This window comes from Callorhinus ursinus, unplaced genomic scaffold (genome assembly GCF_003265705.2).
Source record: "Callorhinus ursinus isolate GAN/ISIS: 27379988/994484 unplaced genomic scaffold, GSC_fseal_2.0 scaffold10, whole genome shotgun sequence".
Classification (NCBI taxonomy): Eukaryota; Metazoa; Chordata; class Mammalia; order Carnivora; family Otariidae; genus Callorhinus; species Callorhinus ursinus.
This window is the reverse complement of record NW_027397072.1, coordinates 40,556,229-40,584,063: the sequence shown is the minus strand read 5'-3', so window position 1 is coordinate 40,584,063 and position 27,835 is coordinate 40,556,229. Positions and strand designations below refer to the sequence as shown.

Genomic DNA, 27,835 nt, shown 5'->3' with positions numbered 1-27,835 from the left:
GGGCTCCCTGCTCAGCGGGGAGCCTGCTTCTCTGTCTTCCTCTGCCCCTCCCCTCTGCTCGTGCTCTCTCTTTCTCGCAAATAAATAAAAATCTTAAAAAAAAAAAAAAAAGGCAGAAACACGCCTCAAAAGCTTAAGAAACATGTATTGGGGGAAACTTACCGTTACCTTGCAATGCTACAGATACGGAGAAGCCTCCATTCTCAGTTTTCATGTCGGAGCATCTCATTCTGATTCTGAGACACACGTGTGTGTAGGAGCAAAGCCTGACACAGCCGGGGAGCACCATCTATGTGTCGGAGGGTGTAAACACCGTGGGTTTGAACTCCAGCCTTGCCCCTTCCTATTGGTGCAGCATTAGCCGAGTTACTTCATCTCGCGTTGCTTTGGTTTCCTTGTCTATAAAATGGGAACCAGAAGAGGACTTGACCTCAAGAATTGTGTGCAAATGAGCCCATGCGTTGTGATGATTTTAGAATTGTGCCTGGCACGAGGTAAGCCCTCAGTGATGGTCAGCTCACTGCTGTTGCTGCCATCACCACTGCTGCTCTTTTTAAGACAAGGAAAGAGCGATTAAAGTACTGTTTAATTAGCAGACTGAGGGGTGATGAGGGCCTGCATTAGGGGCCAGCTCAAGTGGACAGATCGAAAAGGTAATAGATAATGAGCCTATAGAATCTCACATCTACTCTGCCAAGGATATGATTTAATAGGTCTGGGGTGGAATTGCTGTCTTAGTTTTTTAAGCTCCCCTGGAGATTCTAAGGGGTAGAATGGAGAATCATTGCCCTAATTGTAAGTCAGAGGTGAACTTCGGGAAGAAGGAGCTAGAGACGATCCCAGTTTACTAGGTGCTAGCTTCTCGAGGCTGGAGCTGTAAGCAGGACTTGGAGGTTTCTGGAGGTAGTTGTGGAGGTCTGGACACTGGCGTTTTTATTAGAAATTTGAAAACACTCAATTAGGAGGTTTCATTTAGAATCACAAGCAAAATATTTTAAGATGAGGTTTGCCCTGAGAGAAGGGCAAATGAAGGAAACAGCCTGCATACTTGGCAGAGATTTAGTGAGTCATGTCAAAGCTGCCTGTCAAGGAAATGTGTATAAACAAGCCATAACCGGGCCAGGGTGGGGATGGAGTTAAGTGTTATTACTACTTGGATTTTATGCTTTAAAAACAAGCTCTAAAAATGGAATAGCTGTGATATTTTATATGTAACGACTTGTAATATCTGATCACTGTGATCTCCTTGCATGCAGACTGTTATCCAGACCCCTCTCTGCAGCCCCCATGTGCCTGGCCCCCATCTTTCCCTCCTCTCTCCCTGGAGTACTGTGCCCAGCCACACAAAACAAATAGATGCACTTCTAGAACATAACCAACTCAAAGATAGGAATCACGTCTGCTCTGCTCACGTTCGTTTACCCCGCACCTGTTAGAATGCCTAGCACAGGGTAGGTGATAGCGGAACCCCTGTGGATGAATGGAAGAATAACTCATCAGGGGAAAGGTAATACAGCCTATAAGCCCCCCCCCCTTGCTCCATTCCCTCTTCTCATATGGGACCTTTATTTTTTTTAAGTCTTTTTTGAAACCATGAAGGTAAGACTTGTGGTATGTAGAACACTTGGGAAGATGCCAAAGTGCCCAGAAAAAGACCTATAATCCCGCAACCTACACACGTTTTGTGATACAGCACTTCATTCTCTTCTGTGTTTGTGTGTTTGTGCATGCACCTATCAGGTGCTTTCTAGAAGATGACCAAAATGCTTCCTTTAAATAGTAAACACCCCGTTTTGCCATTAAACATCGGGCCACTCTCAGAAACAGCTTACCGAGCCTCGTGTCCAAGGTCCCCTTGCCAGGCCAGTGCCTGGAAGCCCTCCTTCTGAAGAAGGGCCGCCTTGCTGCTCTGCCTTGAGCCGAGAAATCTGGCTTTGCTGAGCATGCCAGTTCTCAACTTAAAACATTTATCGTGATGTCCCTTTTAAAATTGCACATAGTTTCTCCATCTTTTCAACAGTACACCTGCTGCGGACCCAAAGCACTTCAAAACTCATCCCATAGTCTGTTGCTGCTCTGGTCTGCCTCCAATACAGATTTCACTTCTTACTACACAGTATTAACTTTTTATTTTGACATAATTTTTAAACTTGCAGAAAAATTACAAGACTAATACAAGGAACTCCTATATGCTCTTTATCCAGATTCGGAAATTTTGCCCTATGCTTTGCCCCTCTCTCTTTCTCTCTCTCTCTCTCTCTCTCTCTCTCTCTCCGTGTGTGTGTGTGTGTATACATCCACATATATGTGTGAATTTTTTTTAAAAAACAATTTGAGAGTAAGTTGGAGACATTGTACCCCTTACCCTTGAATACTTTGGATGTATTTCCTAAGAACAAAGATACTGTCTTACAATGACCACAGGACAGTTATCAAAATCAAGACACGAACATTTCATATTCCTCTCTAACCCACAATATATATTCAGATTTGGGCAAATGTCCCTAATAGTGTCCATTACGGCCATGTGCTTCTTCCTGGCCAGAGCTCAATCCAAGATCACATGTGGCATTTACTTGCCATGTCCCTTGTCTCCCTTGCTGTACCAGGGTTCCTCAGCCTTTGTCTTTCCCGACTTTGACATTTTTTGGGACGCACAGATCAGCTATTTTGTAGACTGTCCCTCCATTTGGGTTTGTTTGTTTCCTCGTGGTTGGACTCCGGTCATGTGTTTTTGGCAAGAACCCTACTGCACTGATGTCGTGTCCATTCGTCCCCATAGCGGGGATGTCAGCTTCAATCATTCAGTTAAGGTGGTGTCTGCCATGTGTATCCACTGTGACATTGCTCTCTCTCTTGCTTGTAACTAATAAGCGCTCTCTGTGGGGAGAGGCTTTGAAGCCACGTAAGTGTCCTTTTTTTTCATCAAACTTGTTAGTTTCTGCTACTGAGCATTTAGCTTTGGGGAATTCTTCCTCCTCTCTTCCCGCTCATGAATCTTACTGTAGAGCAGAATGGACATGGTGGCAAGTCCAATCCATGCATTGATGACCCTCACAGAAAAGATGGCAATGGATAGAGAGGCACTAAAAAAAACCAGTCGACAAATAGTGTTCTTGACAAAGAGACCAAGCCAACGAAAACGACAAAAGGCAATAAATAGAAGTGAAACTGGGCTTTAAAAACAAACACTTGAATTTATAGATTGGAAGAGTTCACCTGAATTCTAGAAGGGAAATGAAAATTGGCATTCACCTATGTGCATCCGGACAATGATTTGAATTTGAATTGTGAGGGTTTAAGCGTTTTTTCCTACAAGCATTTATGCAGGGAAAAAAAAGGGGGGGGCCAGTGTCAAAGAAACGGAAGTAAAGGTAACGTCAGGGTTTTCTTTTGCCATTCAGGATGCCCGCAAACCCTGGGACAGGGAGAGTTTTGATGAGGAAAGATTTATCCCAAGAATTTTACGTGAACCCTATTTGCAAGGACCTCAAAAATATGGCCCTGCTTAGAAGGACCCGAAACACATTCCAGTTCCCTAAACATTCTCTCTCACCCGTTGCCTGGCTTTGTCTTTACGGCTTCTGTGGCTTGCCACCTATGAGGAGCTCAGAAAGCATTTAATACGGTAGTAGAGACCCTCCCGTCATTTTCTTCTCTGCTCCAGTCCACTGGCGTCCTTGTGGCTCCTCAGACATGCTAAGCATCTCACAGCCACCACGCTGCTGTTCCTTCTGCCAAAACGCTCTTCCCCAACCTGTCCGCAGGCCCTGCCCCCCACTTCCTTCCGGTGTTTATTCAAAAGTCATTTTCTCCTCAAGGCTTTCCCTGTTCAAACCCTTGCCCTGACTTAGTGTTTCTCCTTAGCATTTCTCAATATCTAAGACATTATTTTTTAATTTTGCTTATTGTCCATCTCTCCAATTAGAACATAGGTACCCTGAGAATCGGTGTTTGTGTCTAAATAGACGAGTCTCTAGTGCATTCGCAAGACCTGGAGCAGTACCAGGCATATAATAGGTACAACAAAATAAATACCTGTTCCTCCCCACCCCGCCGTGGTGAAGCAAGAAGGGAATTCATCTGGCTGCTCCTATTGCTGTGATTGGTGTTTTCTGTAGGACCAACTAGTTCAGCAGTTCATCCATGTGATCAGAGGCCCAAGATTCTTTCCATCTCTGCTCGATTAGCCTCCAACCCTTTGGCTGCCCAACTCAAGTGCCTGCTGTGTAGACAGTCTCCACAAACATTTATCCAATAAATAAAAGTGTGGATTTCCATTTCTTTCCACAGAGGAAAATTCTGTATAGGAAACATACATTCAGACTTCCTTTCTTTAATAAGATACGATGACAGAATGGTCAAGAGTGTATGTTTTGCCTTCAAGTAGTATTTGTTAGAGAGAGAGAGAGAGAGTGTGTGTGTGTGTGTACATACAGAGAGAGAGAGAGAGAGAAATGAGGTCCCACCAACTTAAATTAGGTTCCTATATGGCCCTAGTTCTACCAAATATAAATCTTTCAATCTTATTTTCTGTACTACCAACCGGTCATCTCCCTCTGGAATATTTTACTAATTTTAAGAAAGACATGAGGGTAATTTAGAGACAGATGGTCAGAAAATAGTGAGGAGTCCAGAGACTGTGGCCAATGAGGGAAACAAAGAGAAGACCTGAGAGAACAAGGTATTTCTCTTCCAACACTTGATGAGCTCTCATTAGGTAGAGGAAATATTTATTTAAGTGATATGCTGATGTATAAGGATAGGAAAGAATTGTGGAAGGAGCTTAAGGAAGGATCTCCTAGGACCTGCAGTGGGACATATGCAAAGAAAATTGTTCTCTGTCCAAGCTTGAGCAGTGATTCCAGTTGGTTATCTCTAAAAAGCTGTGCAGACACAGGATGTTCCATTGAGGGTAGGGGGTGGGAGTGAAAACACTGTCCCTTATGTCTTAATCTAAAATCATTAGGAAGAAGTTCATCTTTACTCTATGGAATGTGAGGGGATCGACGGCAGGGATTTCACCTACTTGCTGGTTTTCAGCGTACTGCAGTTCACCTGAGCCCAGCTATGTGGATTTACACATTACTTTTAACTAACATAACCCATAAGGAAATGTACAGGTAGCTTCAAAAGATTCCTGCAGTATCCTTAAATTGAAAATATTACTAGAGAGCACAAACCACCAGCCAGCAAACAAAACACAGCAGAACTGATACTTTATTAAGTTATATGACCAAAAAAAATTGGAGATCCCTCCCCCCACCCCCAGCCTAACTAATCATCTGTCACAGATAGAAGGGGTAACACTGAACATTGTGGCCAGAGCCAGCAAGTCCTTGAAAACCCTCCTTCTTGGGCTGTTGAATATTCTCAGCAGAGAGCCTTGCCTTGGGGGAAACAGGTCCCCTTCTGGCCTCCACAGAGAAGGTCGCTTCCAGCAGTAAACAGCAAATGGATGTAGGTAGAACAGATTTCTTAAATGTATAAAATCAGATACAGTCAGCAACCCCGAGGACTCTCAGTATCTTCCCTGGGCAGTCTGTTGGTGAGTCTGTGGCTGCTTGTGAGTGGTACCACAAAGTGAAGGCTCATCTTTGCCAGATCTACAAAACCTTATCCTTCTGATCTCTGAAGTCAGGATCGGAAAGAAAAGAATAGTGTGAGCCAGGAGGCTCTGTGGAGGCCTCCAGCAAGTTCCTGATACAAGCAGGAGAGGGATGGATGAGAGGGGCCTTGTGGAGAGGTGGTTTCTCTGTCTATGTTGGAGCTGTGTGGTGCTAGCTTTTCTTTGACCTTGAATTTAAGTCCTGAATGGTGGGAGACAAGGTATTGTTTCCTCGGGGACAAGGAATTTAAAGAAGAAGGTTGGCTTGCACCACCTCTAGAAACAGACTAAAATGTTTGAGAAGCACTTGAACTGGAAAAGGGTTTGGTCTGTGTGACTGCGAAAGGATTCAGGCCCGAGATGGCTCTGAGATGCTCTCCAGGTAAATCTGGCCTCGGCTACAGTGCTGAGTGAACCCTGTACCTTTGCCTGTACACATTGTTTGTGCTGGGGTTTTCCACTGAGAGGTGTAGACTGGTTCCCAGCATTCCTACCCTTGGCCTGAGTGTATGCTGTAGACATCCTGCTCCTGAGGGTAGCTGAGGAGAGAAAAGAGTGGAAACTTTTACTGGAACGGTAGCCTCCAAGGAGAGCCTTCCCTGGGTCAGCTGCAAAGAGAGCAGTTCTCTATTATCGGTCCCAGAGGCTGCCTCTTCCCAGACTGACTTAGGAAGGATTTACCCTCCTTTCTCTTTCTGTGAACCCACCACCTCCCAGTCCATTTTCTAGACAGTGATGCCACCTAATGGGAACCAAGAATAATTCACAGAGCGTTTAAGTGAGAATACTTACACTTTTTAATGTAACTCACATTTCCCTGCCTTGTCCTTTGCTACATATTCAGTGCTGTGTACCAGCTTCTGATGGGGCCAGACTCAACAGCACATGGGCAGTCAGGGTTTCATAATGCTAGGAAGTATGTTTAGATGGGTATACATACATACATTAAAGAGTCACATTGTACACGTCAAATATATTACACTTTTATTTGTCAGTTATACCTCAGTAAAGCTAAAAAATGGGGGCGCCTGGGTGGCTCAGTCGGTTAAGCATCTGCCCTCGGATCAGGTCATGATCCCGGGGTCCTGTCATCAAGCCCCTCATCCAGCCCTCCTTCTCCCTCTGTGCTCTCTCTCACTCGCTCTCTCTCAAGTAAACTTTAAAAAAAATGTTTAAAAAAAAGCTGAAAACATTAATTTAATAAAAGATGGCTATAAACAATGTAAGTCGATAAGTAAAAAGCCAGATCTAGAAGAAGTAGAAATGAATGGAGATACACCAAAATGTGGGTTAGGCTAGTGTGATTTTATGTTTTCTTTTCTCTCTTTTTTTAAAGGTTTTATTTATTTATTTGAGAGAGAGAGGGAGAGCATGAGCAAGGGCAAGAACAGAGAGGGAGGGAGAGGGAGAGGGAAAGAATCTCAAGCAGACCGCATGGAGGACAGAGTCTGACGCCCCACTCAGTCCCACCACCAGGAGATCATGACCTGAGCCAAAACCAAGAGTCTTATCACTCAACTGACTGAGCCACCCAGGTGCCCCTGATTGTGTTTTCTAAATGCTGTATAATACAGTTTGTGTTTTCTTTCTTCTGTATTCACCATAAGTATACTTTTTAATATAGACAATAATTAAAGTTGGAAAACACAGAAATAGAAACAAGAAAAACAAAATTACTCATAGTTCCACCACTCAAACATGCCTACTGTTTACATTTTGGTGTGCTTCTAGTCTTTTTTTTTTTTTTTTAGCAACTAGCCTTTTTTTTTTAACATAGAGCTTTATATATTTTTTAAAAATTGTAATCATTCTGGGGGTTCCTGGGTGGCTCAGTTGGTTAAGCATCTGACTCTTGATTTCGGCTCAGGTCATGATCTCAGGGTCATGAGATCGAGCCCTGCATCGGGCTCTGCGCTCAGCACAGAGTCTGTTTCTCCCTCTCCCTCTCCTTTCTCCACTCACACACACTCTCTCTCACATATAAAAAATAAAAAAAAAATCTTTTTACTTTATTTTGTTTATTTATTTGACGGAGAGAGAGACAGCGAGAGAGGGAACACAAGCAGGGGGAGTGGGAGAGGGAGAGGGAGAAGCAGGCTTCCTGCTGAGTAAGGAGCCCGAGGCAGGGCTCGATCCCAGATCCCAGGACTCTGGGACCATGACCCGAGCCGAAGGCAGACAATGAGCCACCCAGGCGCCCCCAAATAAATAAAATCTTTAAAAAAAAATTGTAATCATTCTGTGTAATTCTTTCATCGTTTATTATCACTTTAATAATAATTCTGTTGCTTTTATGATACTAAAAATCATCCTTTAGACAAAGCTGTTTCCAGGAAACCCAAATGCATCATTTAGATACATTAGGTTCCAAGAAATCTGACCTTAAAATAATTTCTATACTCTTATTTGCGCTATATGTTCGTGTACATGGAGACACCTTCGAAAGTCAGCAAGGAAACAGGGGAAAAATAATTTTAGAGTTTGTAGGCAATGTCGAAGGAGCCCACGGTGGTTGGGAGGTGAGAGGAGGTTGTTCCAGGCGGGTTCTGCAGCGCCTGGTCATGTGCCGGCGCCACCTAGTGGTTACGGTTATGAACAGTCTGAATTCTCTGCCTCCTATCTGCGGGTCTGGGAGCTGGCATCCTGGTTGGGGACCTTGCTCCAGTACCCTGCCTCTTGTCTCTGCTTAACCTACTGGAAGTAGAGCAAGAATACCGTCAGCACGGATACATAAATGTACAGATCGGAGTTTGCATTATGAACAACAAATGGGCACCATGAGAAAGGACAAAAACGTTCCCAGAATCTATGAAATGAAAAATTCAAATGGGAAGACAGCAGTTTGGAATTCTAGCCCTTGGGCTGCCTCCAAATCATTATCCATCTTGCAGATCTCTTTGTAAAGCAAATCTCTTCTCCGCTTGTAACTCATTTACCTTATCATGCAAAAAAAAAAATTGTATGTCAGTTCTTTCTCTCTGACAGGTATGTTTTTTTTTTTATTTTTTTATTGTTATGTTAATCACCATATATTACATCATTAGTTTTTGGTGCAGTGTTCCATGATTCATTGTTTGTTCATAACACCCAGTGCTCCATGCAGAACGTGCCCTCCTCAATACCTAACCCTAACCCATCCCCCTCCCCCCTCTGACAGGTATGTTTTGATTGGGCTCTTGGGGACGCAGGTATTACCAGAGAAAACCCTCTGGTTTGTTAAGAGCCGCAAAGGGCTGGTATGAATCCAGTTCTGCCATTTATTAGCTCTGTGTTTTGAGCTAAGCCACTTAATCTTTCTGAGCTCAGTTTTCTCATCCCGCAAATGGGGATAATCATGGCTAATTTGCTAAGTTATAATAAGGAGCAGATGTATTGCCTAGCGCTGTGCTTATAGTGGGGTGCTCAATAAATTATAGCTCTTTTGGGGCACCTGGGTGGCTCAGCCAGTTAAGCGTCTGCCTTCAGCTCAGGTCATGATCCCAGGGTCCTGGGATCAAATACTCGTCAGGCTCCCTGCTCAGCCAGGAGTCAGCTTCTCCCTCTCCTTCTGCCCTTCCCCCCCTGCCTGTGCACTAGCTCTCCCTCTCTCTCAAATACATAAAATCTTTTTTAAAAATTGTAGTTGTTTTTATAATAAAACTCCTTATTGTTAAGTCAGATGAGATTAAAACAATTTAATCCAGTTCACCAATTGTAGGACTCACAGGTTTTTCCCATTTTCATATCTGAAATCAGGGTGCGTCAATGGCATGCCAGTGTTTTTTTTTTCTTCTTAATAGTTCTATAGAATAATTGTACTTCTTACATTTGCTGGTGTTTTAAAGGAAGTATGGTAATTAGGTAGCAGTGTTTGAAGTGCTACAGAGAGACCTGTTTTAAGTGCTCTTGGGTTGTGTCTGAAAAGCCTGAACATGACAGCTGGTTCCATGAGGTCTGACGAGGACAATTCCCCACTGGTCTGTTCCCAGTCTCAGACTTGAACTTGTGAGCTACTATTTCTATGAAATCTATTTGGAAAGGGTGCGTTGAACCTTTTAAACCTCACTGAGATTACACAGAGCACAGTTGATAATTCAATAGCCTGGAGCATTTAGCACCGCCCAGCATACATGAAGTGAATGTATGTTGTTTTGAAGAGGGGATTTTGGAGGGTGGGTGTAATCCCTCCTCTAATTCTGTTGGTTCTTTCCCTGATGTGTAGACTGCTCCTTTCTCTCCAGGGCTGTCTGAGGGCTGGATGGGCTGTTGCGTGGAAAATACCTGGCACGTATTGAACACAGTGTATAACAGCAGGTTGGACTCTGTCTCCTTGGCAACTGTGTCTAGTCTTTTTCTCTCTGTCTTTCAGTCTAATAAAGTTCCTGTTGTTCAGCCCCCGCATCACATGCACCCGTTGACGCCCCTCATCACCTACAGCAACGACCACTTCTCCCCTGGCTCCCCTCCCACGCACCTCTCCCCAGAGATCGATCCAAAGACAGGTGAGTCATCCAACTCTGCTGGCCCCCATGCAGAGCTCCAGTGGGCCAGGCTTGTCTTCTCGGGGAACATCACGGCCCTGGAATCAGGCAGCCCTGGCCTCAGGTCATGTCTCCAACTCCCAAGAGCCCATAACCTTGCCCACTAACATTAGCCTTTTCAGATTTTTCATCTGTGTTTCCTGTGTCCCTTTCACATCATAGAGGCATTGTGAGGATAAAAGGAAATTATATGAGGCAATGCACAGGGCCTGGCTCCACAGTGAGAATCTCTTAATACTTTGGGGGTGGAATGAGCTGGACGTGGGGGGGAAATCGTCTGCATTGTCCTTGAAGTCTAGCCCAGCTGTGGGCTGTCTCTGTGCCTCCCTTAACCAAGACCTTTGCCTTATACTGAACATTTTCAAAAGTAACCAGTCTGACCTGACTTCTAAGTATAGCTATAAAGCACTAAGGTTGAGCTGGCTTTTATTTATTTTTTTTAACTTGTTCACCAGAACTGTCCATCCCAGGGAGACATAGCCTCATCAAATTCCCAGAGTGGTCATGGCTCAAAGCATTTTTGGAGCCCCTGTTTAAAGAGAAATCACAGTTACTGTAAGTTACAGACAATGAGGAGGACAAATGTGGACTAGAAATGCAAAGTTCACTTCTCCACGAATGGGGTAGGTTTTCTAGAGGAGGAGGAGTTAGCAGGTGACTCTGGGGGATATCTTGGGTCTCTCAGTCCAGGATTTCCGGTCCCTTTCTTGGATGACTCCTATATAAGCAGCTGGAAATGACTCGTGATGACAGAGGTGGGATCCAGGTAGCCAGAGAGAAGCCGTGTTAGTCCTGCCTTCCCCAAAAATGTCCCTGACCCCAGCAGAGCTGGGGAGGTGACAGGGCCAGGACACTGAAAGAAAGTCCTTCCAAGCTCCGGCACGCCTGGGGACATAGGGCAAGGGACTTCCGGTTTGGGGTTAGTTCCAGGTGCTGTGGGAGGGCCAAGGAAGAGACTGACACGTGTCTCTTTGAAGCAGGAATCCCCCGGCCCCCTCACCCATCTGAGCTGTCTCCATATTACCCACTGTCTCCTGGAGCTGTCGGACAAATCCCCCATCCCCTCGGCTGGCTCGTCCCACAGTAAGGAAACTCACCACCTTCCTTCCTTCTGCCGCCCTCTGCCTCCTGTACCTGCAGCAGCACCCCCACCCGCCACAGTGGGGTCCTCTCCCCAAAGCCCACGGCTCTTACTCTTACTTCCTCCTTCCTGCCCTTTATTATGCTTTTTTCCCAGCCCCCTCTCCTTCCCTGTCCTGAGCAGTCCCACCATAGCCAGCGTGCTGACCAGATGTCCTTGCTCCTGGCCCTTCTAGGCAAGGACAGCCTATGTACTCCCTCCCTCCTGGTGGTTTCCGGCACCCCTACCCTGCCCTCGCCATGAACGCCTCAATGTCCAGGTGAGTCCCGGGACCGGGTCTGTGAGCGTGACGTGGCCTTGTAGAGAGTGGCCCTCGACGAGTGTCCTTGCCATTTCTGACCATTCAGAAAGCTTTCTCTGGCCCTAAACTAGGAGGCACGGGCTCACCTTTCCTCCCCACCCCTCTTTGCTAAGGGACCTCCTCGTGCCCCGTGGTCGGAATGGAGACCACAGACTCGGCTCACTCCTTTCCCATCTCTCTAAGGGAAGAATTTCAAGGCCCTAGCCCTTAGCCTCCCCCCACGTCCGCCCCACGTGCTAGGCTTTGTGGCACTGAAGCCAGAGACTGGGAGAAGATGAGTTTTTCCTGAAATGATGTCAGGAGAGGGAACAGTAAAGGGGGCTTCTGTCTCAGAGGCCAGATCTACGTGACAGTGGCGCCTCTGGTGACAAAGGAAGTGCAACCCACAGCCCTTATCTCCCCACTGAGCGCCCTGGCCTCTGGCCTGCTCCACCTTCTTTTGCGTGTGTTTTTCATCCCACCTGCTTCCAGCATCAGCTAGAGGAGCCCCGTGCCTTTGTGCGGGAAGGGAGGTTTGTTGGGTGTTCGCCGAACCTGGATCCGTCGCGGGTCCGTGAACGCGCTCCCGGTCCGTCCTCAAAGGCTGCCTTGGCAGAGGTGTTTGCCCAGCTCTGCCACCAGGGCAGGCGGTCACCACGTCCTCTGCTGGGTGGCAAGCAGTCAGCCCGAACCCCTCTGTCGTCCCTTGTTTCCCACCTGGTACACAGCCTGGTCTCCAGCCGGTTCTCCCCTCACATGGTGGCTCCGGCCCATCCTGGTCTGCCCACCTCAGGGATCCCCCACCCCGCCATCGTCCCCCCCATCGTCAAGCAGGAGCCGGCGCCCCCCAGCCTCAGCCCGGCCGTGAGCGCGTGAGTATCAGGCGGCCTGGGTGCGGGGTGGCCAGTCTCTGAGCAGCAAAACGCCATTTACTTTTCTCCCCTGGTGGCCTTTAGCAGGGCAGCCAGCGGCCTCCCTCCGCCGCATCCTGTTCTCTCTTGGGGATTGCTCCCGTGCTCTCTGAGAGTCCTCTTTGCGCGCAGTCAGGGAAGTTGGACGGGATTTAGAGGCGGAAAGAGAACCCTGGAGCGCTTTTGGCTTCCTTCCCCCTCCCCCATACACAGGAAAAACGTGAGCCCTGAAGGGAGGATTTTCGCCCGGTCACACTGTCACCAAGGCCAGGGCTTTGTCAGCTGAGCCATAAAGCCAGCAGGAAAGCCCCCAAGTCAGCGCCCCCTGGCACAGGAGACCCCCCTCTTGCTTCTGCCCAAAGTGCCTCGCCCCCTCCCTGTCACCTGTCGCCAGCGCCCCTCCCCACCACCCTCTGCCCCTTCCTCGGGGAACCAGTTCCTCATAGAACACGGCCTGAGGTCATTCCAAGGCTGGGAACCACTCGTGGGGGATGCTCAGGTGCTGCGAGCGGCTTGACCCACCGAGCGCCCGAGCAGCTCCTGTCCGCTCGCCGGGGGCAGGCGGCCCTTGGCCTCAGTGAGGGCCAGGGCTCACGGGCCGGGTGGCCACCGACACACACTAACCGACAGCTTTGTGACTTCCCAGGAAATCACCCGTCACGGTGAAAAAGGAGGAAGAAAAGAAACCCCACGTGAAGAAGCCTCTGAATGCCTTCATGTTGTATATGAAGGAGATGAGGGCCAAGGTGGTGGCTGAGTGCACCCTGAAGGAAAGTGCGGCCATTAACCAAATCCTGGGAAGAAAGGTAAGGCCCGCTCTCGGCCCGGGCCACGCGGGGCGGCGTCCCCTGCACTCCTCGCTCCCTGTCACCTCTGACCTCTCTCCGCAGTGGCACAACCTGTCCCGAGAAGAACAGGCCAAGTACTACGAACTGGCCCGGAAGGAGCGGCAGCTTCACTCCCAGCTCTACCCGACCTGGTCAGCCCGGGACAACTACGTGAGTGGCCCGTCGGGCCCGGAGAGCAGCCCCCCGGGAGCAGGAGGTGGCTCCGCTTACGGAGGCCTCTTAGGGCCCAGGAGGAGGCTGTATTTCTCCGGGAATAAGGGAGGCACCTCCGTTCTCAGGAGATCAACAAGGACATGGCTTTGGTGTCCTAAGGACCGATGTGAATTTGTAGCCCTCTCATTTGAAGTGGACTCAGCCCTTGATTCCATAATTCAGGACGCAGCGCGAGCTGTGTCCAGGCTCTGGTGGTGGGGGTGTTGCTGGCCAAGGGCTCCGAACCTGGGGCTCAGAGGGCGATGTGTGAACCCCGGCTGGCATTGCTAATAACTCTTCGAAACTAGACAGGTTTTTGTATGTCTGTTCTCATTTGCTTTTTATTTCTGGTAGGAGCCTTCAGAGCTGTCTTAGATTTTCGGTGGGGCCTGAGTCCCCTCAGAAAAGATCAAGAACCACACTGTTCCAGGGAGGGAAATGGAAAAATAAGCCCGAGGGCACTGAAGGGATGAGGCCTTCCAAGAAGGCCAGGACCCCGGGTTGGAGGGAAGAATAGAGTGGGGACGGGAGGGCACCTTCCAGCAAGGCTCATTCTGCCTCAGAGGCTTCTGTGGCTGCGTGACCTGAGCAGCTCCCCTCCACCGCCAGCTCCCGCCCCCAGGGAGGGGTCGGGGCAGTATGGGCCATGTCCTGGGCTCCCCCACTTCGTGTCTGGGAGTCCCCCCGAAAAGCCAGTTATGCTGCCCCTTGGTTACCCTCTCTGTGGCCATAATTTTCAGGGTAAGAAAAAGAAGAGGAAGAGAGAAAAGCAGCTGTCACAGACACAGTCCCAGCAGCAAGTCCAAGAGGCGGAGGGTGAGTCCTTAGGAGGGCACCAGCTCTTCTAACGGCCGCCCTGGTGGTAACCTGTCGTGCATCGTTCCGGGCTCTCTGTAGGGTACAGCGACAGCGCTGCTGGGTCGCAGCTACCATTCTCAGGGCCTCTGCCACATGGGAGCCTCTTGCATACTCGGGTGGGTGTTATTATTACCCCCTTTTAGAGATGACGAATTAAGAGGCTCAGAGAGGGTGGATCTTCCCACTCTGCTTGTTAAATGGCGGAGGCAGGATTTGATGCCACCACTTTCCCACTTCAAAACCTAGGCACTTTTCAACTCAACTAGTTGAGTTGCATCTTATTTGAGGGTTCTAAAAATCGATGTGCCAGGCAAAAATGAATGGTATCTGCAATTATCTTTGAAATTCCCTCAGGAAGGGGGCACGTGAGAGATGGACATGCCACCTATTCGTGAACCAAATAGAAGCAGGTGTTCCTCCAAGGTTGGGTCGGTTGAACACCCAAAAAAATAACTTCGCTTGGTTTCGGGGTCACTTTGTGCCAAAATTATGTACTGTGTCTTTTCACACCGGAATCACACCTAGCATGGTGACCTCTCATCTCGTGCTCACTCTGGACAAGTATAGAACTGCTGGTACCAGCTAAAGTGCTTTTAATCTCTTTTCTCTCTCTCCTTCTCTCTCTCTCTCTCTCTCTCTCTCCCTCTCTCCCTCTCTCCCCCTCTCCCTCTCCATCATCGATATGATTTGTACATTTATTTACGTAGGAGTACAGATGAGTAGAGTATGTATGTGCTGCGCACTCCGTTATACACCTCACCGCTTCGCGGGTGCTATGCATCTCTGATTGCACCGTAAGCCAGAGATTTCAAAGCAAATCGAATGGAGATCCGTCTCCAAAAGTGCTGAGATTTAGGCAGGGAAGGGGATGATGTGATAGCCTTAGTTTTTTTCCCTCCTATCAGATACCGAATAGGTCTTTGGCATTTTGGCATTGCCCCTTCTCCATGCTCTAGGTGTCCCCCAGTGCGGCTTCCTCCTCTTGAAAGCCTGGATTTTGGGCCCCCCGCCCTTCCCTCCCGGTAGGCGTTCTTGTGTTCCTCCTCACCCACAGTACTAGCTGCTCAGTCTTTCTTGTGTTTTGTCCCCGTAGGTGCTCTGGCCTCCAAAAGCAAGAAGCCATGTGTTCAGTACCTGCCTCCTGAGAAGTCCTGTGACAGCCCTGCCTCTTCCCACGGCAGCATGCTGGACTCCCCGGCCACCCCCTCCGCAGCCTTGGCGTCCCCGGCTGCCCCCGCGGCGACGCACTCGGAGCAAGCCCAGCCCCTCTCCCTCACCACCAAGCCGGAGAGCCGGGCCCAGCTGGCTTTACACTCGGCTGCCTTCCTGTCAGCCAAGGCGACAGCCACCTCCTCCGGCCAGATGGGCAGCCAGCCCCCGCTCCTCTCCCGGCCACTCCCCCTCGGGTCCCTGCCCACAGCTCTGCTGACTTCTCCCCCCTCCTTCCCGGCCGCGCTCCACGCCCACCAGGCCCTCCCAGTCCTCCAGGCCCAGCCTCTTTCCTTGGTCACCAAGTCTGCCCACTGAGCTGCCCCCTGACCTATGCAGGCCGTCAAGTGACTCGTCGAGTAGTAAGGATTCAGAAGAAAAAAGAAAAAAAAAAAAAAGGAAACTTTATTGGTCAATATTTGACCACTCTGGACTGTTCTGTAAAGTGACTGGTAGCAACAGCACTTTACGTTTTGTAGATGTAACCAGTAGCTGATCTTAAGGCTTTTTTAAAAAACAAAACAAAACAACAAAAAAAAAATCTTTAAAAGAAAGAGAACTGAAAAGTAGTGTGTTCTTCTTCTTCTTCCTGTACGTGCAGTGGTGGATGGACCTGGGCAGAAGACCCCTTCCTCTCTACCTCTTTGCCTCTCTGCCCCGCTCCCGCTTCTCAGTCCCACGTGCCACCCTCCCCTTCCTGGTCCGCATGTCGGCCACGGCTGGACTTCTGGCCTGTTACCTCTTCCTCTAGATCCCATTCCTGGACATTCCCTTTGACCTCGCCAAGTTTTTCTCCTTCGCTCAACTGCCTTCCTCTTCGTCCTCTGCCCAGTGTAAGACTGTCATCCCATGAGAAGCCACCTTTGCCTGATTTGTCTTCACCAGCGTCCCCTTTCCCTCAGTGGGCCCTAACGCAACAGCCTTCAGCTCTGGGTGGGCAAAGAGGTCCTCTGAAATGGTCCTTCCCCACATTGAAAGGGATTCAAGATGCCCGCCACTTTCTCGGTGAAGAAGTCTCTGTGCCACCCCTCACCAGTCAAGACCTCCCCTCACCGTCCCAGAGTGGCAGATGGGACCTGGCCCCAAGGCCTTGCTCTTGTCCCCTGGGTCCGTGCTAGCACAATCTGCCAAAGGTCTAAACGCCCTCCTCCCTCCCCCTATCACCTCACATGCTTCTTCTGTGTGTATTTCTTTTTGTTTTTATGGGGTTTTTTGGAGCAATTTAAACTTCCAGTTGTTTATTTTCACAAAAGAAAATAAAATTGCAGTTGCAAGACCTTTTCTGAGTATTTCAATCCTTTTGTTTGAATCAAGCCCCCATCTTCATAGCAAGCCCTGTGCTAGATTTTTGCAGGGGGTTGGAGGGGAGAATACAAAAACATGCCTGACAGAAAAATTCAACCCAACTTCCAGCCTCAAATGTACAGAGACCCGTCAGTATCGATAACTGAGATCCAAAGAGAGAAATCTTTATTTTATTTTATTTTTTTTGTTTTCTTATAATTGCCAAGATGTAAGGGGCATCCTTTGGTGGTTTTGCATGGTACCTAGCACCGCAATTTCTTTTATAACAGCCTTACTGAGCTATAATTCACATAACATGCAATTTACCCATTTAAAGTGTACAATTCAGTAGTTTTCGTATGTTCAAGTTGTGTATCCATCATCATAGTCAATTTTAGAACATTTTCATCACCTTGAAAAGGAACCCCAGACCCTTTAGAAGTCACCCCCATTTCTTGCCTTCACACCGTGCAGTCCCAGGCAACAACTAATCTATTTTCTGTCTCTGGATTTGTCTATCCTGGACACGTCATTTAAATGGGGTCATATAGGGACTGCCTGGCTGACTCAGTCGGAAGAGCATGCAACTCCTGACCTCTGCGTGGTGAGTTCAAGCCCCACGTTGGATGTAAGGATGACTTAAAAAAATAAAACTTTTAAAAAAATAATAAATGGGATGATACAGCATCTGGTATTTGTGTGTGTGCATGGGTGTGTTGGGGTTTTTTTTTTTGCTTTTAGTAGGCTCCCCGCCCAGCATGGGACTTGAACTCATGACCCTGCGATCAGGCTCACAGGCTTTACTGACTGAGCCAGGCAGGTGCCTCACATATGGTCCTTTCTCACTGACTTCTGTCAACCTGCTATTTTCAAGGTTCATCCACGCTGTAGCATGTATCAGTACTTCGTTCCGTTTTTTATTTTTTACTTATTTTTGGAGGGGAGATGGAGGGGTGGGGGTGGGTGCAGAGGGAGAAGGAGAATCTTTTTTTTTTTTTTAAAGATTTTATTCACTTGAGACACAGAGAGAGAGAGAGAGAGAGAGCATGAGCAGGGGGAGAGGGAGAAGCAGGCTCCCCGCTGAGCCAGGAGCCCGATGTGGGGCTTGATCCCAGGACCCTGGGATCATGACCTGAGCTGAAGGCAGACACTCAACCATCTGAGCCACCCAGGCGCCCCAATGGGAGAGAGAATCTTCAGCAGGCTCCCACACCTAGGGCAGAGCCCCACGTGGGTCTCCATCTCACGACCCTGAGATCATGACCTGAGCCAAAACCAAGGGTCGGACGCTTAACCCACTGAGCCAACCCAGGTGCCCCTCCTTTATTTTTGATGGTAAAATATATGTGACATAAATTTGCCATTTTAACTATTTGTAAATGTACAAGTCACTGGCACTCATTCCATTCACAATGTTGTATCACCACCACCACTATTTCCAAAACTTTTCATCCCCTTGAACAGAATCTATATGACCACTGAGTCATTACCCCTCCCCACAGCCCCACGTGACCTCTCATCCACTTGCTCATTCCATGAATTTGCCTATTCCAAGTAGTCCGTGTAAGTGGAATCCTAAACTGTTTGCCCTTTTGTGCCTGCCTTTGCCCACTGTTCTCCAGCATTGTCCACATTCTAGCATGGATTAGCATTTCATTCCTCTTTTTTTTAAAGACTTGATAAACTACTTCTGTCTTCACTTGCCATTTTTACGAGTACTTGCCAGGTTTTTTTACCCCACTCAGACATAGCTTTTTTTTATTGTGGTAAAATGTATGTATAATATAAAATTCACCATTTTAACTATTTTTAAATGGACAACCTAGTGGTATTAAGTACATTCACAACATCATGCAACCATAACCACTGTCAATTTCCAGAACGCTTTCATCATCCCAAACACAAACTACCTGTTAAACATTAACTCCCCATTCCCCCTTCCCCAAAGACTTAGGAACCTCTAATCTACTTTCTCTTTATGAATTTGCCTATTCTGGGTACCTCATATAAGTGGAATCATACAGTATTTGTCCTTTTGCGTCTGGCTTATTTCACTTAGTATAATGCTGTCAAGGTTCATCTACATTGTAGCATGTGTCAGAATTGCATTCCCTTTTATAACAGAATAATCCATTGTTTATATAAACATTTTGCTTATCCACTCATCTATTGATGAATACATGGGTTGTTTCTACCTTTAGGCTATTGAGAATACTCCCTTGAACATCACATGTAAGTATAATGTTTGAGTCCCTGTGTTCAATTCTTTGGGATATATACCTAGGAGTAGAATTGCTGGGTCATATGATAATTCTGTGTTTTTACTTTCTGACGAATTACCAAACTGTTTTCCATAGCAGCTGCACCATTTTACATTTCAACCAGCAACGTGTGAGGATCCAATTTCTCCACATCCTCACCAACACATTTTTTTCTGTTTTGTCTGTTTATTATAGCGATCCCAGTAGGTGTGAAGCGGTATCTCAGTGTGATTTTGATTTGTATCTACCTAATACCAGTGATGTTGAGCATCTCTTCATATGCTTATTAGACAGTTGTCCCAGACTGTTCTATTTGCTGAAAAGACTATTCTTTCCCCCAGTGAACTGTCTTAGGACCCTCATTGAAATCAACTGACCATACATGTAGAGGCTTATTTCTGGACTTTGAATTCGACTCAATTAATCTATATGTCTTTATGCCAATACCACACCATCCTAATTACTATAGCTTTGTAGTAAGTTTTAAAGTTGGGAAGTATTGGGGCGCCTGGGTGGCTCAGTTGGTTGAGCGACTGCCTTCGGCTCAGGTCATAATCCTGGAGTCCCGGGATCGAGTCCCACATCGGGCTCCCTGCTCAGCAGGGAGTCTGCTTCTCCCTCTGACCCTCTTCCCTCTCGTGCTCTCTATCTCTCATTCTCTTTCTCTCAAATAAATAAATAAAACCTTAAAAAAATAAATAAAGTTGGGAAGTATTGGGGCACCTGGCCAGCTCAGTCAGTAGACCATGTGACTCTGGAACTCGGGGTCGTGAGTTCAAGACCCACATGGAGGATAGAGCTTACATTAAAAAAAAAAAGTTAAGAAGGGTGAGTCCTCCAACTTTGCTCTTTTCCAAGCCTGTTTTGGCTCTTTTAGGTCTCTTGCATTTCCATGAATTTTAGAATCAGCTTGTCACTTTCTGCCAAGAAGTCAGCTGAGATTTTAATAGAGATTGTGTTGGTAGATCAATTTGGGGAGCATAGTCATCTTAATAAAATTAAATTTTCCAATCCATGAATATGGAATGTCTTTCCATTTATGTAGGTCTTTAGTTTCTTTCAATAATGTTTTATAGTTTTCAGAGTATAAGTTTTGCACTGTTTTTTAAAAAAATATTACTTTTTTTTCTTTTTTTTAATGTAAGCTCTATGCCCACCATGGGGCTTGAACTCACAACCCCGAGATCAAGAGTTGCATGCTCTACTGACTAAGCCAGCCAGGTGCCCCTGCCTCTTTATTTTTTTTTAAAGATTTATTTATTTACTTACTTACTTATTTATTTATTTGAGAGAGAGAGAGAGAGAGAGAGAGAGAGCACGAGCTGGGCGGCGGAGGGAGAAGCAGACTCCCCACTGAGCAGGAAGCCTGATGCGGGGCTCGATTTCAGGACCCTGAGATCATGACCTATGCTGAAAGCAGATGCTTAACCCACCGAGCCACCCAGGCGCCCCTCTTTTGTTCTTTTTGATAGTAAATGGAATTGTTTCTTAAACAATTTCAATTTCTAGATTGTGTATTGCAAATGTATAGAAATTGATTTTTGTATATTGATCTCACATCTTATAACGTTGCTGATCTTGTGTGTGTGTGTGTGTGTGTGTGTGTGTGTGTGTGTTTATTTTAAAGTAGGCTCATGTCCAACATGGGGCTTGAACTCATGACCCTGAGATCAAGAGTTGCATGCTCTACCAACTGCGCCAGTCAGGTGCGCCATTGCTGAACTTGTTTTAATAAATTTCTAGAGGGGCGCCTGGGTGGCTCAGTCATTAGGCATCTGCCTTCGGCTCAGGTCAAGATCCCAGGGTCCTGAGATCAAGCCCCGCATCGGGCTTCCCGCTCAGCGGGAAGCCCGCTTCTCCCTCTCCTACTCTCCCTGCTTTTGTTCCCTCTCTCGCTGTGTCTCTGTCAAATGAATAAATAAAATCTTTAAAAAATAAATAAATAAAATAAATTTTTAGAAAATCCTCAGGATTTTTATATGCAAGATCACATCATTTGCAAATATAGTTTTACTTCTTCCTTTCCAATCTGGATACTTTTTATTTCATTTTCTTGCCAAATTATCCTGGCTACTCCCAGTACAGAGTTGAAATGGTAAGAGCAGACATCACCGTCTGTTCCTAATCTTAGAGGGAAAGCTTCCAGTCTTTTACCACTAAGTATAATGTTAGTTGTGAGATTTTGGTATGATGCCCTCTTTCAGGTTGAGAAAGTTCCCTTCTTTTCCTAGTTTAAGTGTTTTTATCATGAAGGGTTACAAGGAAAATTTAAGATTTATTAAAGATCCTTGCTACCACTCCCTTAAGCCAAAATTGGTGTGAGTTAGGGGTTAGTGCTGAAATCTGCCTTCTCTAATCCTATTCCAGTTAGACGCTCTGCCTAAAGAAGAACCACACAATCAACTAGGTGCCACAATTGATTTGTGATGCCGAACATCAGCCAGACCTTCTGTGCCACTCACTGGTTATTACACTTGACCTTTGTCAGCTCCTCTCCAAATCCCCTCAACAACTCCATGTCACCATTCTCAAACCCCCGACGACTCAGTCCCCACCTTCCCACTCTTGAAGACTGCCTTGCCTCTTAGAATATCAAGAAACTTGAGGCTGAGATTTTGATCTCCCACATCCCCACCTAAATCTCTACTCACCCTCTAACCATTTTAACTGCATGTCCACAGGTCTCAAAGTCAACCTGTGGTTCAATCCAAAGTCAATTGCTCTGCTGCACCCTAGACCCAACCCTTCAACTCTGACCTTGTTCATCTCTGTACCTTGTAATCTCGGTCACTTTGTCTAATGAGTTCTTCCCCTCAGTCAACAAAAAAGTTCAATCCTCTTACATAACTTGAAACCCTCTGTTTCACATGCAAACTTCCAGAAAAGGGTAGTTACTACTTACCTTCCGTTCACTACTTATCCCACTGCATACAGGTTTTGCCCTCAACACTCTACTGAAATATCTAACTCCTTATCTTACTTCAACTCCGTGCTATATTTCAGTCTGTTGATTTCACTTTCCTCATAGAAAGACTCAGTTCTATGACAACTGAAAGCCCTCAAAGGATGTTGAGTAAAGAAACAGTGGAAAACGTGTCCCAGAAGACAAGTGACATGACTAGTTCTAGCACTGAAACTACAAAGAGGACCTGTAGGGAACAGTTGTATGTATGGTTTTGTAACTTGCTTTATTTTCAGTTAATAATCTATCATGTGTACATAGACACCCATAAAAAAGGAAAAACCAGCAAAATATTCATGACAATAGCTCTGGACTACAAGATATTTTTATTTTCTTACTTTGGCTTATCCTTATTTTTAAAATTTTTATATAATGAACATATAATTATAATAATAATAACTTTGGGAAGTCTTAATTATATGCTAGATACTAGGTTAAATACTCCATATGAATTATCTAATTCTCAACACTTTTATTCCCATTTCATAATGAAGAAATTAATACTTAACACAGTTAGGTAAATTGCCCAAGGTCATGTAAACTACTTATGCAATAAACATTAAAGAATAACAGTTAGGGACTTTTTCTCCTACCAAATTGGCAGATGATGAATACTCACTGCTATTAAATGTTGGGTAAGACAACAGCACGGCCTTAAGCAAGTTACTTAATCTTTTTGAGGGTCTCCCTCATCTTAAAATGCACCTAGCCAGTACCTGATAATAATAGTTACTACCAGTAGAAAACTGAAAACAATTCAGATCTCCAGTAATAAGGGAACTGTGACAAAATTTATGATAAATTCCTTTATTATTATTTTTAAATTTTTATTTACTTATTTGAGAGAGAGAGAGAGAGAGCAGGGGGAGGAGCAGAGGGAGAGGGAAAGGGAGACAATCTCCAGCAGACTCCCAGCTGAGTGTGGAGCCCAAGGCAGAGCTTGATCCCAGGACCCTGAGATCATGACCTGAGTAGAAACCAGGAGTTGGATGCCCAACTGACTGAGCCACCCGGGTACCCCTTATAAATGTTTTTATGAAGCCATTAACAGTCATGTTTTTTGAACAATATTTAATTAGGAAAATGGTTTCCATATTTACCTTTGAATGCTGTGCTCACATTTCCAACTACCTCTCTAACTGTTTCATCTGACTGTCTTATAGGCATCTTATACCACCAGAAGCAAATTCATTTTCTATGCCCTATCCCCACAAAGTCTGACTCGCCACACCTTCCTCACCATCACCCCTTGCCCCCAAATCCAGTCCCTCTCCAAGGCCTGCTGGTATTACCTCCCAAATTTATCTTGAGTCTACTCACTTTTCCTTCCATTCTCATTGTCCTTGCGTTAGTCCTACTAGAACTGTTGAAACAGTCTGCTGATTTACTCCTAAATCCACTCTTCTCTCTCCACTCCAAGAGTAGATTCTTCAACCTACAACCAGATTAATCTTCAAAAATTCACAACTTGGGGCACCTGGGTGGCTCAGTCATTAAGCATCTGCCTTTGGCTCAGGTCATGATCCCAGGGTCCTGGGATCCAGCCCTCCATCGGGCTCCCTGCTCTGCTCAGCAGAAAGCCTCCTTCTCCCTCTCCCCCTCCCCCTGCTTGTGTTCCCACTCTCGCGCTCTCTGTCAAATAAAGAAATAAAATCTTTAAAAAAAATTTTTCACAACTTGATTATATCTTTCCCCTACTTAAACCTCTTTTGGCTTCTCATTACTGTTAAATAAAATATAAACCCTTAGGCATGGCCCCCAAACTCTGCATGCTTTGGACACTTCTCTACTCTCCTGCCTACTCACGTGGACACCAGGTCAAGCTTAACAATTTTATTCACTTCCCTACACACACACTCCTGCCAAGCCAATATCCTGTAATGTTAGCCAAATATTTATTTGAGGGAGGTGGAGAGAATTTTCTTTCAGAAACAGATTCATTTACCAGTTCACATCCTTTAGCCAGAGCAGAATCACATTTCTGAATTAATTTGGTAAAAAATTTCTCTGTGATCCTTCTTTTAAAAGAGAGAGAGAGGGGCACCTGGGTGGCTCAGATGGTTAAGCGTCTGCCTTCGGCTCAGGTCATGATCCCAGGGTCCTAGGATCGAGTCCCGCATCAGGCTCCCTGCTAGGTGGGAGCCTGCTTCTCCCTCTGCCTCTGCCTCTCTCTCTCTCTCTCTCTCTCTCTCTGACTCTCATGAATAAATAAATAAAACATTTAAAAAAAAAAAAAAAGAGAGAGAGAGCGCGCAGGCATGCGCGCCAGCGGGGATGGGGGTGAAGGGGAGTGGGAGAGAGAATCTTGAGCAGACTCCCTGCTGAGCGTGAAGCCTGACTTGGGGTTCGATTTCAAGGCCCTGATATCACATTCTGAGATCACAACCTGAACCAAAATCAGGAGCTGGTCGCTTAACCAACGGCGCCACCCAGAAGCCCTACTTCTCTGATTCTTACTCTCTCCTCAGTATTGAGGATGTGTGTGAGATTTTCTTACAACAGAAAAACATTGGGAAGCATATTAAAGGGTTTTTAAATAACAAAATACTTGGGTCCTGGGCGCCTGGGAGGCTCAGTCGTTAAGCGTCTGCCTTCGGCTCGGGTCTTGATCCCAGGGTTCTGGGATCAAACCCCACAACGGGCTCCCTGCTCAGCGGGAAGCCTGCTTCTCCCTCTCCCACTCCTGCTTGTGTTCCCTATCTCGCTGTGTCTCTATCAAATAAATAAAATCTTTTAAAAAAAATAAAAACAAACAAACAAAACACTTGGGTCCTGAAAACTGTATCTCAATGCCACGTACTGTTCCTTGAAATTCTGAAGAATTTCAATTGACTGGAACTGCCTGACATGTAACCTCAATATTGTACTCAACAGACTACAGAGGAGTGTTATTTGCCCTGGCAGCTGTAGTCCTTTTTGGTGGGATTACATTTCAACCTGAGTTAACTGGAATATTTTCTGATATACTTTTGTGTAGCACAAAGACTTACATTCTGGACAACTCCCAGATCATTTACTCCTTAAATCTGGCTTTGCTCCAGCCTCACCCCTTGCCATTTTCCTTATTCTCTGTTATCTGGCAATTCTGTTCTCATCTTTAGACTTCCGAAAAATATTAGGTTCCCACCTGCTTCCAGGCCTTTGCACATGCTGTACACTCAGCCCAGAGAGCTCATCCTCTTCCCTTCAGCCTCACCTGGGAAAGACCTACACTCTCTGCTCCTCCACTCAAAGGTCCCTTTCTCAATAGAGCTCATGGTTTCTGCATTTTGCTTTCTTGGCATTTCTTAGAATGTGCACTCACACAGACACATACACACCACACAGACACACACACCACACACACACACACACACACACACACACACAATTTGCATAAGTATTTGATTAATATTTGTGCTCCCCACTAGATTGCATGCTCCATTAAGTTAGGACCTACCATTTTTAAAACCAGTCTACAAAGCAGCTAACCTGGCAAATGATTATAAAACGATTTAAAGCAGCAATTAGGGGCGCCTGGGTGGCTCAGTTGGTTGAGCGACTGCCTTCGGCTCAGGTCATGATCCTGGAGTCCCGGGATCGAGTCCCGCATCGGGCTCCCTGCTCGGTGGGGAGTCTGCTTCTCCCTCTGACCCTCCCCCCTCTCATGTGCTCTATCTCTCATTCTCTCTCTCAAATAAATAAATAAAACCTTTAAAAAAAAATAAAGCAGCAATTAATGTATAAACTAACAGCACTTTTAACAGTGGGATACAAAACTACCCAATGATACCAATTTGGAGGAAAATGAGTATGCATAGGGAAAAGAACAAATACACCAATAAAGTCGGAGGAAAAAATAAGTACATTTGTATTTGCTTAAAAAAAAAAAACCACTAGGGGCGCCTGGGTGGCTCAGTCGTTAAGCGTCTGCCTTCGGCTCTGGTCATCGTCCCAGGGTCCTGGGATAGAGCCCACATCAAGCTCCCTGCTCAGAGGGAAGCCTGCTCCTCCCTCTCCTGCTTCCCCTGCTTGTGTTCCTTCTCTCACTGTCTCTCTGTCAAAATAAATAAATGAAATATTTTAAAAAACAAACAAACAAAAACACCAGTTGGTTAAGTGTCTGCCTTAAGCTCAGGTCATGATCCCGGCGTCCTGGGATCAATCCCCATGTTGGGCTCCCGGCTCAGCCAGGAGTCGGCTTGTCCCTCTCCGTCTGCCTGCTGGTGCTCTGTGTGTGTGTCTCTCAAATAATAAATAATAAAATAATAAAACCTTAAAAAAAAAAAACACTAGAAAATAAATAAAACACTACATAGAAACACAAACTAAGTGGTAACCTGTGGAATGGTAGGGAGCAAGAACTTTCTGATGTATACTTTAAAAAAAAAAATCTCATTTTGACTCCTGAACCACTAGGATGTATTACCAAATCAAAAATACTAAAATGTTTGCAAGACAGAAAACGCACTAAAACTTTAGTAGTGATTATCCCGGAAGAGTGGGATATTTTGTTTTCTATTTCTATAAATACGTTCACTAAATCTTCTACGTGAATATGAATAACTTTCATGACCAGAAAAAGGATATACTTTTTAGAAAAGATCTTTGGCGAACCTCGGAGGGCAGTCCCCGGGGGATCAGGAAAGAGAAACTGGAACGGGAAGGCTCCCGCTACAAAGGCGACGGAATGAGTTTTTGTTTCCAGATCGAAGAGACCTGAGCTCAACATGTTTGTGAGCTACGAGCAAAGAAAAACGAGAAAGGGAGAAATTTAAAAATGTGAGCAGAGGATGGAGCCGAGGAGCCGGGTCCCAGCGACCTCAATCCCGTGGGGCCATCCGTCGCCAGGGAGCTCTGGCTCTGCCAAGACTGTCTCGGAAGTACAAGGGAAAAGAAGGTAAAATGGGGTGACGTTTGCGGCGGCAGCTACGCAGCGAAGAAACCTGGAAAAGAAAGAAGTTGTTCGACGCCTGCACTGAAGAACGGGTCCACAGCCGAAGCGAAAGGTCTGAAACGCCGACCAATCCGGCCCTTTCCTAAGCCCCTCCCCTCGCCTGGGCGTGCGGCGGAAAGACGCGCGCAGGAAGGGGCGGAGCTATGAACACTAAGAGTGCGCGGACGGATCTCGCGAGAACAGTGGGGGGCGGAAGCACAGTCCGTGCAGAATGCGGTTCCTGGTTGTGTTGGTCGTGCTGAGCGTCGCAGCGGCGGGTAAGACCCCTCCCCACGCCCGATGATCCTACTGTCACCTTCAGGCCCACCATCCTCACCGCGGCCGGGTCGCTCTCTGAACTCGTTTCTTCCCTGCCATAGCCACCCCTCCGCTTGCCATCACTCACCTCTCCCGTTTGCTTGTTGCCTCGGTCTCTTCTAGCTCTGAGGGCTCCCTTCTCTTGGCCATCCTTTTTTCAGTACCAACTGGTTTCTCTATTTCAGTGTTCCGAACACAGGAACAGTCTGGCAAGTTAAAGGTGCAATCCACGGGAGACAGCCCTGACGAGGCCGAGCCGCAGTCCACAGGAGACGACCCTGACAAGACGGCCGAGCTGCAGTCCACGGGAGAAGGCCCTGACAAGGAGAAATCCCGGCTGCAGTCCACAGGAGACGACCCTAACAAGCGGAAGGCCGAGCTACAGTCCACGGGAGAAGGCCCTCAAAAGGGGAAGCCGGAGCTGCAGTCCCTGGGAGAAGACCCTGACAAGGAGAAATCCCGGCTGCAGTCCACGGGAGAAGGCCCTGACAAAGAGAAATCCCGGCCGCAGTCCACGGGAGAAGGCCC

General features: G+C 46.6%; 2 protein-coding genes and 1 long non-coding RNA gene across 4 annotated transcripts in view; 2 read left to right on the top strand and 1 right to left on the bottom strand.

Annotated features, from left to right (window-relative positions):
- TCF7L1 (transcription factor 7 like 1) overlaps positions 1-16,381 on the top strand; it is a 151,576-nt gene extending 135,195 nt beyond the window's left edge. Inside the window, exons 5-12 of one of the 2 annotated variants that reach the window (XM_073897462.1) lie at positions 9,957-10,089; positions 11,109-11,211; positions 11,445-11,528; positions 12,278-12,421; positions 13,107-13,266; positions 13,351-13,458; positions 14,241-14,316; positions 15,452-16,381. In XM_073897462.1, the coding sequence (XP_073753563.1) occupies positions 9,957-10,089; positions 11,109-11,211; positions 11,445-11,528; positions 12,278-12,421; positions 13,107-13,266; positions 13,351-13,458; positions 14,241-14,316; positions 15,452-15,885 (1,242 nt within the window). In that variant the 3' untranslated portion in view covers positions 15,886-16,381. Of the gene's footprint in view, positions 1-9,956; positions 10,090-11,105; positions 11,212-11,444; positions 11,529-12,277; positions 12,422-13,106; positions 13,267-13,350; positions 13,459-14,240; positions 14,317-15,451 lie in introns of both variants that reach the window. The other variant, XM_025867630.2, reaches the window with a different exon arrangement.
- LOC141373594 (uncharacterized) lies at positions 10,402-15,421 on the bottom strand. The gene is made up of 3 exons (XR_012379766.1): positions 15,407-15,421; positions 12,032-12,215; positions 10,402-10,657 (listed from the first exon to the last, which is right to left on the bottom strand). It is a non-coding gene; the product is annotated as an uncharacterized lncRNA (long non-coding RNA).
- A 10,744-nt stretch (positions 16,382-27,125) lies between the features above and the next one.
- The window catches only part of TGOLN2 (trans-golgi network protein 2), a 4,606-nt gene continuing 3,896 nt past the window's right edge, over positions 27,126-27,835 (top strand). The window contains 2 exon segments of the mRNA XM_073897472.1: positions 27,126-27,267; positions 27,493-27,835. The exon segment at positions 27,493-27,835 is cut by the window's right edge and continues 4 nt beyond it. Coding sequence (XP_073753573.1) covers positions 27,222-27,267; positions 27,493-27,835 — 389 coding nt within the window. The 5' untranslated portion in view covers positions 27,126-27,221.